This window comes from Triticum urartu, chromosome 2, assembly GCF_003073215.2.
Source record: "Triticum urartu cultivar G1812 chromosome 2, Tu2.1, whole genome shotgun sequence".
Lineage (NCBI taxonomy): Eukaryota > Viridiplantae > Streptophyta > Magnoliopsida > Poales > Poaceae > Triticum > Triticum urartu.
This window is the reverse complement of record NC_053023.1, coordinates 169950516-169961727: the sequence shown is the minus strand read 5'-3', so window position 1 is coordinate 169961727 and position 11212 is coordinate 169950516. Positions and strand designations below refer to the sequence as shown.

The 11212-nt window shown below is 45.9% G+C and overlaps 2 protein-coding genes across 2 annotated transcripts; one reads left to right on the top strand and one right to left on the bottom strand.

The window, feature by feature from the left end:
* Window positions 1-3663: 3663 nt before the first annotated feature.
* LOC125536569 lies at window positions 3664-5136 on the bottom strand. Its single transcript, XM_048699805.1, has 2 exons — window positions 4826-5136; window positions 3664-4100 (listed from the first exon to the last, which is right to left on the bottom strand). The coding sequence occupies exons 1-2, from the start codon at window positions 5082-5084 to the stop codon at window positions 3853-3855; spliced, it is 507 nt and encodes a 168-aa protein (XP_048555762.1). The 5' UTR covers window positions 5085-5136; the 3' UTR covers window positions 3664-3852.
* Window positions 5137-5237: 101 nt separating this feature from the next.
* Window positions 5238-10460, top strand: LOC125536568. The gene is made up of 3 exons (XM_048699804.1): window positions 5238-5637; window positions 6820-7172; window positions 7278-10460. The coding sequence occupies exons 1-3, from the start codon at window positions 5430-5432 to the stop codon at window positions 10269-10271; spliced, it is 3555 nt and encodes a 1184-aa protein (XP_048555761.1). The 5' UTR covers window positions 5238-5429; the 3' UTR covers window positions 10272-10460.
* The last annotated feature ends 752 nt before the right edge of the window (window positions 10461-11212 follow it).

The window sequence follows — 11212 nt, the reverse complement described above, 5'->3', positions numbered from 1 at the left end:
GATCTTGTCAATGGCTTGAAGGACCTCAACTGGAATGACGAGAGCGCTGTGATGTGGTATATCATGATGGTGGTGAGGATGGACTTGACCAAGGTGTTTCTGCCCGCTGTCGTGCAATGTTTACCTTGCCAAGGTGGTAATTTGCTTGCGACTTGGTCCTTGAGTTGTTGGAAGTGGATCTTTTTTAACCGCCTAGCCAACAAGGGCAGCCCAAGGTATCGCATGGGAAATGTCGATCGCACCGCCGGAAGGCTTTGCATGATATTACCAAGGTCCAATCCATTGTAACGGATGGGGACCACGAGCATCTTTTGGAAATTTGTTACAAGCCCGACGACTTCCCCAAAGTTCTACATGATACTAGAGATGGCCTGGACGTCCTATATAATTGGCAAGACAAAAAATGCAACGTCGTCCGCATAGAGCGATGTCCTGAATTGACCACCCCGACCACCTAAGTCGTGTAGGAGGCCCTGCTCGGCTGCCAACCGAAGCACCCGTTGAAGGGAGTCGATGGCAAGGATGACAAGGAGAGGGGAGAGCGATCTCCCTGCCAGAGACCACGACCATGCCTGATCGGATCCCCGGGGATGCCATTAAGGAGGACCCGTGAGGTGGATGACGAAAGGAGGGCGGCAATCCAATTGTTGAACCTCGGGGAGGGGGGGGGCGCTTTTGGAGAAGGTAAAAGATATAGTCCCATCGCACGGTATCAAGCGCCTTATTGATACCCAACTTGAGAAGTGGAGATGGCTTCCACCGCCGGTGGAGCCAAGGTGCATAATTTCTCACGAATATGAAAGTTATCTTGGATGCTTCGGGATTTTATGAAGGCACTCTGTCCATTCGAGACCAATTCGTTCATGTATGGGGCAAGCCTTGAGGCAAATTTTTTGGCAATAATCTTTGCAATGGCATAGATCGGGCTAATCAGCGTAAAGTCGAGAATGCTCTCAACACCTTCTTTTCTCAGTAGCAGCACAATGTTTGCCGAGTTGAGCCACTGGAAGTGGGCCGCTTGGATGTTAGAAAAGTTGTTGATGGCTGCAATAACATCATCATTGATAACATCCAAACAACTCTTGGAGAACTCGTCAATGAACCCGCCCGACCCCGACGCCTTATGGGAAGGGAGACTTTTGATGGCACCCTCGAACTCCTCCTCGGTAAAAGGGTTGTCAATCCTATGGAGATGGGTCGCAGGAAGGTTTAAAGCCTGCCAGTTGAAGTCCTCTTGCCGCCGACCAGCCTTCCCCATTGTACGAGAGAAATGCTCCCTCACAATGTTTTCCTTCTCCTCATCTGAAGCGACCCATCCATCATTGTGGCGCAACCTTGAGATGAATGAATGTCGTGTTTGCATCTCTCTCGCACAAGTTGTTGGTGCAAGCGCATTACTTCTTTCTAGCCCTCTCGAGCACCGCAAGAGCGACGAGCCAACGCTAGTACCCTATCTGATGAAAAGTGTACGTATAGAAATTTTAGGACAAACTATTGAGTGAAGTAAAAAAAAACATTAGAAAGGTGCGAGCCACCATCTCTCGCCTCTTTAATTACTCAATCCTAATGAGCTAAGTGTTATAGAAATTAAGAAGACCATGTGTAGAATGTTATTGATATTTGATTACCATGTGATGAGAGAAAATCATTTTTTCCACTTTAAAGTGCATTGGAAAGATATAAATATACTCTTTGTATGCGAAAGTGCCTTTTTGCTCCCAAGCTCATTTGAGCTCGGTGAACAGTAAAATCGAAAAAAAATAAAAAAAAATCAAAAAATTCCATTTTTTTGGAGAAACATTGACAAAAGTTCTAAGTGCTTGCAAAAATTCATCATGAAATCACATTCCTGTAAAGCGTGGCAAAAAAAAAACAAATTCAGTGCTCCAAAATGCTTTTGGAAGTAGCTTTTTCAGAGTACTGATTTTGTTTTTTTTTGCCACGCCTTCTAGAAATGTGATTTCATGACAAATTTTTGCAAGCACTTAGAACTTTTGTCAATGTTTCTCCCAAAAAAAATTGAATTTTTTATTTTTTTTTAATTTAGTTTTGATTTTACTGTTCACCCGAGCTCATTTGAGCTCGGGTGCAGAAACTCCGCATCCCTTTGTATGAGCACATTTTTAAGCTAAATGTACACTCTTCACCAAATGAATGGATAAATCGCAACTCGTCAACACCGCTTTGTAGTAGGTGTACAAACTACTAGGAAAAACACAAGGTCTCCCTCAAAAGAAAAGAAGAGGGTGAAAAAACACTAGGTCACGGCACGTGAGATGTTGGTCGCTGGGCTGGAACTCGGTGACTCGATCCATGAGAGAGTTGAAGTATGTTCTCTTTTGGCAGAGATAAATTATGGCGTCCATGTTACGAGATTCCTCTAAACAAACACGCCCAGGTATTTGTTCGAGGTTGGGTAAGCACAAGATAAGGGAAATGAATAAATAAATAAAGAAAGAAAGAAAGAAGGGGAAATAAACAGGGCCAGCACGGAAGGCCTACATGCGAGGTTCAAACTAGGGTCAAAGTTGGATCTGTTGTGTCGCCACGTAGTAGAATAGAAAAGAGTATCCGGTGGAAATCTAATCACTCGGTGAAAACTTGAAATTCGAACGTGGGCCGTCGCATCTAGAATGTGGATGCAGATCAAGTCCCGTGTTTTGCATGCAAGCATCCACAGGCCTGGTTATTCTATTACATGAAGCCCTTGGGTTTTTCTGTAAAACACACCAAAATGAGTGGGTGGGTGATCTAGCCCTTAGATTGTACTAGATCCAACGGCGCATGTTTGGGTTTTTCAGGATTTCACAGAGGGACTAGTTTCCCCGGGACACTTTCTTCAACATCAGGCGTAAAAAACTACTGGTATTTCTAATGAAACCAAAGAATAAATAAATAAAATAGAGAAAAAATTAGGAATGGCTCGAGCTGTGAGGAAATAGGAGACAGATCAAGATGTACTGTGTCTACGATAGGAAAGCAATCGAGAATCTTGCATAGGGAAAGCGAAAGGCAACGAGAAAGCTGTGTGATCTTTACGGGAACCCAAGAACTGCCGACAAGCTATAGCAGGGGCAGTGTATAATCCGGACGAAACAAGCTAAATACAACAAACGGGAGAAAATTAAATCAAGAGAGACAAAGAAATACAGTATACTACATATAAATTTATAGACAGCTGCAAGAAAAAACCAGTAGAGACACAGTAGAAGATCGCAGAGCCCGGGACCGCTACCACGGGCGTACGCTACGTACCCTGCTGCTCCGCCTCTGTCGCGTGCCGCACGACCATTGCCCACAGCTCATCCATGTCGGCGTTTTTGGAATTTTGGCATCAGCATATGCATGTTGCTGCAAACAGTTTGCCGCGCCATTGGCTGATTAGTGCGAGAGAAGAGGCAATTTGCTCTCCAAGTTCAGCGTCCATGATCACCGCTGACACAATTAATTGGTTCACAAGTTGGGTCTGATATATTCGATCCAGGAGATCATTGTGCTGCTGACTGTAATTGATTGATCATCATTGAGTCGATGGAAGCCGCTAATCGAAAGAAAAGAAAAAAGATACACATACTACAGGTGAAGCCCCATGGACACATGTGCAGCACCTTGTTCCATAATGATGAAAACCCTCAAGGCCGAGGCCAGCAACAGCACAGCTTGTTTAGAGCATGTGGGTCTTAAATACTTCCTTCGTCTTAAAATTCTTGTCTTAAATTTGTCTAAATACGAGGGACGGAGGGAGTACATAATGCCGCAAATATGAGGGATGAGGCACATGGCTTCAGTTAACTTGCAAAGCACAGCCCTTGCCACTGTATCAAACTGTATTATCGTGTCATGCATATACGTCTACGAGCTATCACTAGAATTGCCGGGCTGCTGGAAGCTAGGATCAGCCAGAGGCACTCTCTGGATTCGTACCGGCTGATCGGCGCCGTCCACGGAAGGCTTGATGTACACGTTGAACACCACGTTGGTGAAGATGGTCAAGATAAAAATTGCCAGAGTCGAGAACGTCACGTAGGCCGGGGTCATTTCTGGGAGCTCATCACTTGGGCGTCCTCGCTGTATTATCATATCGCGGTCCATGAAAGGATCTGTGAACAAAACAGAAGTAAATACACAAGTACCCATACAGAGAAGTTAGCAGAGAAGTCAGAAGTGATCAAGCAGGCAAAGCAATGGCATGGACTGTGACCACGACGAGTAATTTGAAACGGCAGGACTACTTCCACACATGCTATGCTCGCAAGCACATGGTACTCCCCTAGAAAAAGTAGGAAGCGACTTGAGGATCAATGTGCTGTCGTGGCCTAGCAACTGATGAATTGTACGGATCACTCGGGCTTGGTATATCTAGAAGCATCGCTCTACGCTGTAAAGTAAGTGCCACTACTGTACTACTGCTACAAAAGAAACAAATGAGGAAATGAACAGTTCCTGCGCATTCTGTAACCAAAAACAGTAATACGTCTACTATTCGTAGGTACAGTACTTGAGAAATGACTAGCTCTGCTGTATACTGAAGTATGCACCACGAGGCTAACAAATGACCTGCTCCATCGAGCAGTTGTTTCAGAGTAGGTTATTGAAGATTGATCCGTCTCTTCTCCGTAGGTTAGGCAGCCCAACTAATAAATTTTCATTCGAGAGAACACGCGAACGGCGAACTTACATGAATCAATTATTATTGGCCGCTATGAAGATCTCGAACTCTAGACGACTGATTGAACGGGAGGACAGGGGAGCATGGACGCATGGAAAACCGGAGAGGCAGGCAACTTGGCACGAGGAGAACGGAGTGGGAAAAGGCAATGATTACCCGGGGGAGGAGGGGGCGGCGGCGGCCTCATCTTGGGCTCCTTCAGCCCCTCCAGCTGGGCGTCGAGCTCCGCCAGCCGCCGCAGCGCCTCTTTCGCCGTGCTAAGCTCGCGGCCCTCCTCCTCCGATGACGACGACGAGGAGTTGCCCGCGTTGCAACGTAGGCGCGTCCTTCTCTCCGTCACCGGCCGAGGAATAGCGGCGAGGAAGCTCCTTCCGGCCACGGCGCTCGCGGCGAACGGGAGGGAGCGCAGCTGCATCCTCTTTGCCGCGAGCGCTCGGGAAGCATCGTCTGCACCTGCGGTGGTGGAGCATTCGCGGTGTGGATAACGATTTGAAAACGGGCCGAAGCCCAACGCGCGGAAGGCCCATAGGTTGAGTCGGCGTCATTTACAGGCCTAACGGTAGGACGGCGAAGTACGCGGCCAACCCAAATCTTCTACTGCGAGGGCCCGTAAGATCGGATCCCGCACCAGATTCGCGTACCGAGCGAGCGCTCGCGGAATCCGGAAGTGAGCGAGGCGACCAACGGCGAACACCGCCGGCACGCCACCGCCGATACCCACCGTCTCCGCCCAAGCGGCGGGCGGCGGCGACCGCGAGCGATGGGGACACCTGGATCGGGATCGGTAGGCGAGCCCGGGAGGCCATGGACGGCGACTAGCACCTGGGCCCCAGCCGGAGGCGCGGCGGTCGAGGACGCCGTGTCGTTCGAGACGACCGAAGACGACGCCGAGACTTCCCCCGCGGCCGTCGTTCTCGCCCGCCCGCCGTCCGACGGCAGCGAGGATCCAACTCCCTGCGATGTTACGAGTGAGTACTCGTTTTCTCTCTTGGATTTTCTGGAAAGGTCGAGCCTACTGGAGGAGTTTGCGCGGTTTGATCGCGAATTGCTTTGTTGCGATGGTTCCTGTCGCTGGTTGGATGCAGATGCACGCGCTGTCGGGAATTGCTCTGTCGCCGTAGTCAGCGTATGGGTGGATAAACCCTAGTTGGCTAGCACAAGCCAAGCCCCAAACTGGCCATCGCTGTTTTGGGTTCCAGTGCAGAGTCCGTTGAAATTGGACTACAATATCATCATAGATGCTCCAGTTCTTGTTCACAAGCTCATGCTAGAAGTGGATACCACAAACTGCAGTATATCTTAAACTGTTATAATATCTGAGTTGGTGGTGGTCCATTCACCCTCTGAGATTGCCTCTTAAGTTGCCAGAAATTAATTTCTGCAATTATGCTACTTTCTATTTAGCAGACAGATGTATCACGATCCTTTGGTTAGTTGATTTGATTGCTGTATATTTTGAGATAGTACTTTTTTTATCTGCACAAAGCTAGGTACTACAATGACACAAGCGTCTAACCAGCTCATGCAATTAAATACTCCCTCCGTCCCATAATATAAGACGTTTTTACAAGCTAAAATGGCTTGCAAAAACATCTTACATTGTGGGACGGAACTTTTGTAGCAATGCGCGGGCATTTAATCTCCATAACAACGCCCGAGCATTTAGCTTTAAATATCTTAAATACATTATACTCCAGTGTTTCTTATTCTGCACATGATCACCGTAATTGGTGTTTCGTGTACTACTTTAGAATATATCTGCATCATCTTACAACTCTAGCTTCCACATCTTCGACTAGCCTGAAATCAAAGTAAGTTGTTCCGTATGAATAGTCCACCCAACATCGATCATGTTGAAATTCCCATGATCTATCTCCTTCCTTTAATTGGGATAAATTGCAGAATTTTGACGGCTAGCTTATGTTAGAATACAAACAGTGGAAGCAATACTTTTATTTCTCGTTGTACATCCATCCTTTTGTGGTGTCAGGCTCCATCTCATTCTGTGTACACCACAGTGCCTTTCATGACCCAGTTTCCTGGCAGTCTCCATCTTGTTCCAGAAATACTATGCGATATTTTACTGCTAATAAATATCAAACCATTTTCCATTTCATTATCAGTGTATCTAATCCATTTCTTTTCTTCAGTTAGTTTCACAGGAAAGTACGAGATTCATAGAGTGTATGTGCGAAGCACAGCTCGAACTTATGAAATATACTATTCAACTGACCTGAAGGATGCAAGTAAAGATTATCTATGCACTGTACGCTGTGGAATTGCTGCTCAAGAACCGCAGCCTCCTGGTGAAGAATGTGTATCTCAGGCAAGTAGCAATGCTGCAACCGGCGAAAAGCATGAACAAGAGGCCAAAAGTGTTACAAGTAGTAGTGATGAAGATAGCTGGGTTGAAGTCAAAATTCCTGAGTCTCCTCTTGGAAATTACACGCCAGAATCTCAAGAAGAAAGGAATGCGATAGGAATCTGCCAGAAAAATACTCTGGTATTTCCCTTTTTTGTCAACAGCCATTGTCTAGTACTCGCTATCAAAGAAATTTTCTTAGCTTCTTACATATACTATAATTTTGTTTTATTTTGTCCATTCCAGGCTCACTACGAAGCAACTGCTGAGATAACTGATGCAAACCCATGTGTATCTCTTACTGTCCGTCTTCTTTCACTTCAGTCAAAGACATCAGTGCATATTGAAGAGATCTACATATTTGCTGATCTTGTTGAATCCAGCAGTGATGATTCAGTAGCAGGTCCTGGAAACATGGGAGGTAGTTCTTTGTTGGCTATGCTTGTTCCTGGCCTTATGCAAATTTCCAAATCTAGGGACTGCAAAATAGATGACAAATATTTTGCTGAGGGCTTGAAAGCCCAACTTCCTGAAGGCTGCGCGTTGAAAGATAGCATCCCATGTGGAAACATAGCGAAAGAAGCAGGGCTGTATGGTACAAATGATTCCAAATTTAGGCCAGCTGGAGTGCAGAGCAGACTACCACCTGCGCAGAGTGGTACGATATGTGATGATGATGGCAACCAACATGAGTTCCCGTTAAATGATCCCAAGCCTCTTCCATTGCCTGTAATAACAACAGAAAATGTACAAGTGACACTGGCGAAGGATAAGACAGTATCAAATCTGTACCCGGAGGCTAGTCCTATTATGAATGAAAATGTTACTCCACACAATCACATTGAGAGAATGCTGGATACTCTGATCTCTAAGGTGGAGAAGGTGGAGTTATGTTGCTCTAGGTTTGAGGACAAAATGATGAGGCCCCTCAGTAGCATTGAGGCAAGGCTTCAACGACTGGAGCAGCAGTTTGATTCATTCTCTGTAGAGATTCAGTCTCTACGAAGTTCTTCTGCAAGAATGTCAGCACCAAATGTTTTTTCTGATACAATTAACTCGCAGCAAAAGGAACATAATGGTGGGAATTCTGGAACTTCTGCCTCTGTGATGAACAGGCAGCCAGGCTTGGTTATGAGGGCACCTGAATTTTCTTCAGAAGATTACTCTAATTGTGATGTGGCTGATGAGAATACAGTTAATTTACATGGACCTAATGTTGTGCCAAGGGTCCTTAAGGCACCTGATTTCATCTGTGAACCTGGGTTTATATGTGAGAAGCTTCATGGTGGGCCTTTACCTGTTGAGAGAGAACGCAAGACTTCCCCAGGTCTAGCTATCAAGGTTCCTGAATTCCTAAATGATGAAGAGGATGAAGTGGAGGAAGTTAAACAAGCAGAAGCTGACAATGTTGATGATGGTCGTACAAATTCTAATGATACTCTGAGCAAAAGCACTGACAACAGCTTCAAAGGCAAAACTCCTGTATCTGTCGATGGCGCATTAGCGTCTGCCTTGGAGGCATTTCTCACTTCCACCAAAGGAACATCACCTTCAAAGTCTGTTGCTTGCACTGCCAGTAATGTAAGTTGTGGAAATACTGATGATTCCTCTAGTTCCTTCCCTTCTCATGGACATCTTCATGACACATCCACTAAAGACGACTTTCATGGCATCTTTGGTGACACAAAGAAGATTAGTACCTTGATATCTTTTCAGGAGGTTGATGCGGCTCCACTCATTTCTGTATCTAAGGCACACTTGGTTAGCAGTGTTGAGGTAAATGGACAGAATATTGATATGAATCCGGACAAGAAGGCATTTGCTAGCACTGAACTGTTGGTTGTTCCTTCACAGTCTCTTACAGGATCTATAGATGATTACACTCAGGTAAATGGGCAGAACAATGGTCCTAGTTCGTACATGATTCCGCTTGTCACAAGCAGTGAACCTGTGGATGATCCTTCTCAGCTTGCTACACACCTCGGGTCTGTTGATGGCGGAACTCAGGCAAAACCTCCTACCATATTTCAATCTGTTGGTGAGACAGCTCAAGTGGATGAAAGCAGACCTTCCTTACCATTGGCAGAGTTTCTGGCGGCACGGATTGCTTTTAGGAATGGTACTTCTGAGGTGTGCTGTGGTGACGCTGCAATTCCGTCCTTCCAGAGAACATTGACAGGAGCACATCAGAACTTGGAAGGTGGTGACAGCAAAGCGAGCCAGCAGAACCCAATCTTCCAACTTTCGCTATTGAAGAAAGCTTTAGAGGTTGATGAGGGAGATGGAAATTTTTGTGATGACATATCCATCGAGACAACCTTTGAACCATCAAGCCATGCAGCTCCTGCAAATGGTGCTAACAGGCACAGTACGAATGCAATGGAAACCCTGTCAGATGAGGATGGAGTTCTGGAGAATACAAAGGGCAGCATTATGCTTTCTGGTGGGCACAGTACCAATGCAATGGAAACCCTGTCAGATGAGGATGGAGTTCTGGAGAATACAAAGGGCAGCATTAGGCTTTCTGGCGGGATGGACTCTGTATTCTGTAGCAGCTTGCACTCAGGTCCCAGGGAAAGCTCCAGAAAACCAGAGGTAGAACACTCCTTGTCAGATTTGAGTAGTATGGAACCATCTGATGGAGATTCTTACAGAGAAGCTACTAGTTCAGGGAATGTCGCGGCTGGAAATCATGTGGAAGATCTTTTTGCGGGCAATGGAGCTGGTCCTGATGTAAGACCAACTGTGGGCTCACAGGAGAATGACATATTGGGAATGGCTTTCGTATCGAAGAGAATGAGTACAAGCAGCCCTTCTCTCGAAGTCTTGCTTGCTGAATCATCTGATTCTGAATCGCAAATTTCTGCTGTGGAGGAGGCTGGCAGTGATGCTGCTGGCCTTGGTTCGAATCATTTGTTCACTACATTCCCATCTTCAGATGATGATGCCTTTGCCATGGATGGGCCTTTATTTGACGTGGTTGATGCGCCGGCATCGTCAGAGGTCGATGCTTGTGCCTCCAACAAACCCTTGCTTGATGTGGTTGATCTGACAAACCCTTCAGAGACATATACTCCTTCAGTGAACGAGCCTTTCGCTGACGTGGTTGATCTGCCAGAGCCTTCAAGCTTGTATGCTTCTGCGGCGGACGAGCTTTTTGCCAGTGTAGACAATCTGCCAAAAACTTCAGAGACATTTGTTGGAGGGAGCAGTGGAGAACATCCTGGTAGCCTCATCTAGGTTAAATGCGTAATGGCTCTACTTGTCAGAGATAAGACTCGTATCCTCAGCTGCACTTTTTAGTTATTTCTTAACTGGTGTGGCATGTACGAAAGTGATCACAGAGTTTTCTTCCACGGCCATGCAGCTTTTGTGTATATATCTCCCCGAACAGTATAAATGTAGCTTTGGCTCACTTTGCCTTTCTGCCGTGTGGTGTGCAGCATATTTAGCGTGACCAAAATAACAAAGTTTAACCTTATGAAAATTGACCTTTAAATCATTGAAGTATCCAAAACTGCAAAGAGTAAACTTCATCATACGAGCACTCTGAAAATGTTCTTCAGACATGAAGATCACGTCATCTTCTTGTGAAGAATATTTATTGTTTTATGGTAGTTTTCTCTTTTATATTTTGTGATAGTGCTTACTTGTTTATCCATTTCTCCGAAAAGTATTTTCAGACGGAGGGAGTACGTTTTTTAGTTGTGTACTGTGATTATCTGATACTCATCCATACCATAATATAAGAGCGTGTCGAAAACCCTTTTATAAGCCACGATAGCTTTTTTATTTCCTTTGGGTCAAAAAGCAACCAGTAAGCCTATTTCCACTCGGAAGAAAATTAACACGAAGCCCCAGCCAGTAGTAATTCACGACTGGATTCTCGCATTTCCGGCGCTTGCAGAGTCCACCTCGTTCATGATCAATGTAACCACCAATTATTCGGAACACGCCATATGCGACGTGATCAAACAGGAGAACAGGCTCACATTGTGTAGGCATGTGAGCTTGTTTGTTGCCCCCACCATGTTTTTCTCTCTAGGCTAGAGAGAGGACGATGATGCATGCATGCACATGGGCTGGTCCTGCTCATGGGCCGCTGCGCCCCACTACAAGGTAGAGACATTTAACTACAAGACGGAGGCCCACTCCCTGGCCATGCTCGCCAATATAGGTGT

Excerpts from the sequence above, each read along its gene's own strand:
- LOC125536569 (XM_048699805.1), bottom strand. The coding sequence starts at position 5,084 with ATGCAGCTGCGCTCCCTCCCGTTCGCCGCGAGCGCCGTGGCCGGAAGG. Across the intron at positions 4,101-4,825 it reads GCCGCCCCCTCCTCCCCCGG|ATCCTTTCATGGACCGCGAT; the intron begins GTAATCATTGCC and ends TTTTGTTCACAG.
- LOC125536568 (XM_048699804.1), top strand. The coding sequence starts at position 5,430 with ATGGGGACACCTGGATCGGGATCGGTAGGCGAGCCCGGGAGGCCATGG. Across the intron at positions 5,638-6,819 it reads AACTCCCTGCGATGTTACGA|TTAGTTTCACAGGAAAGTAC; the intron begins GTGAGTACTCGT and ends TCTTTTCTTCAG. Across the intron at positions 7,173-7,277 it reads TCTGCCAGAAAAATACTCTG|GCTCACTACGAAGCAACTGC; the intron begins GTATTTCCCTTT and ends TGTCCATTCCAG.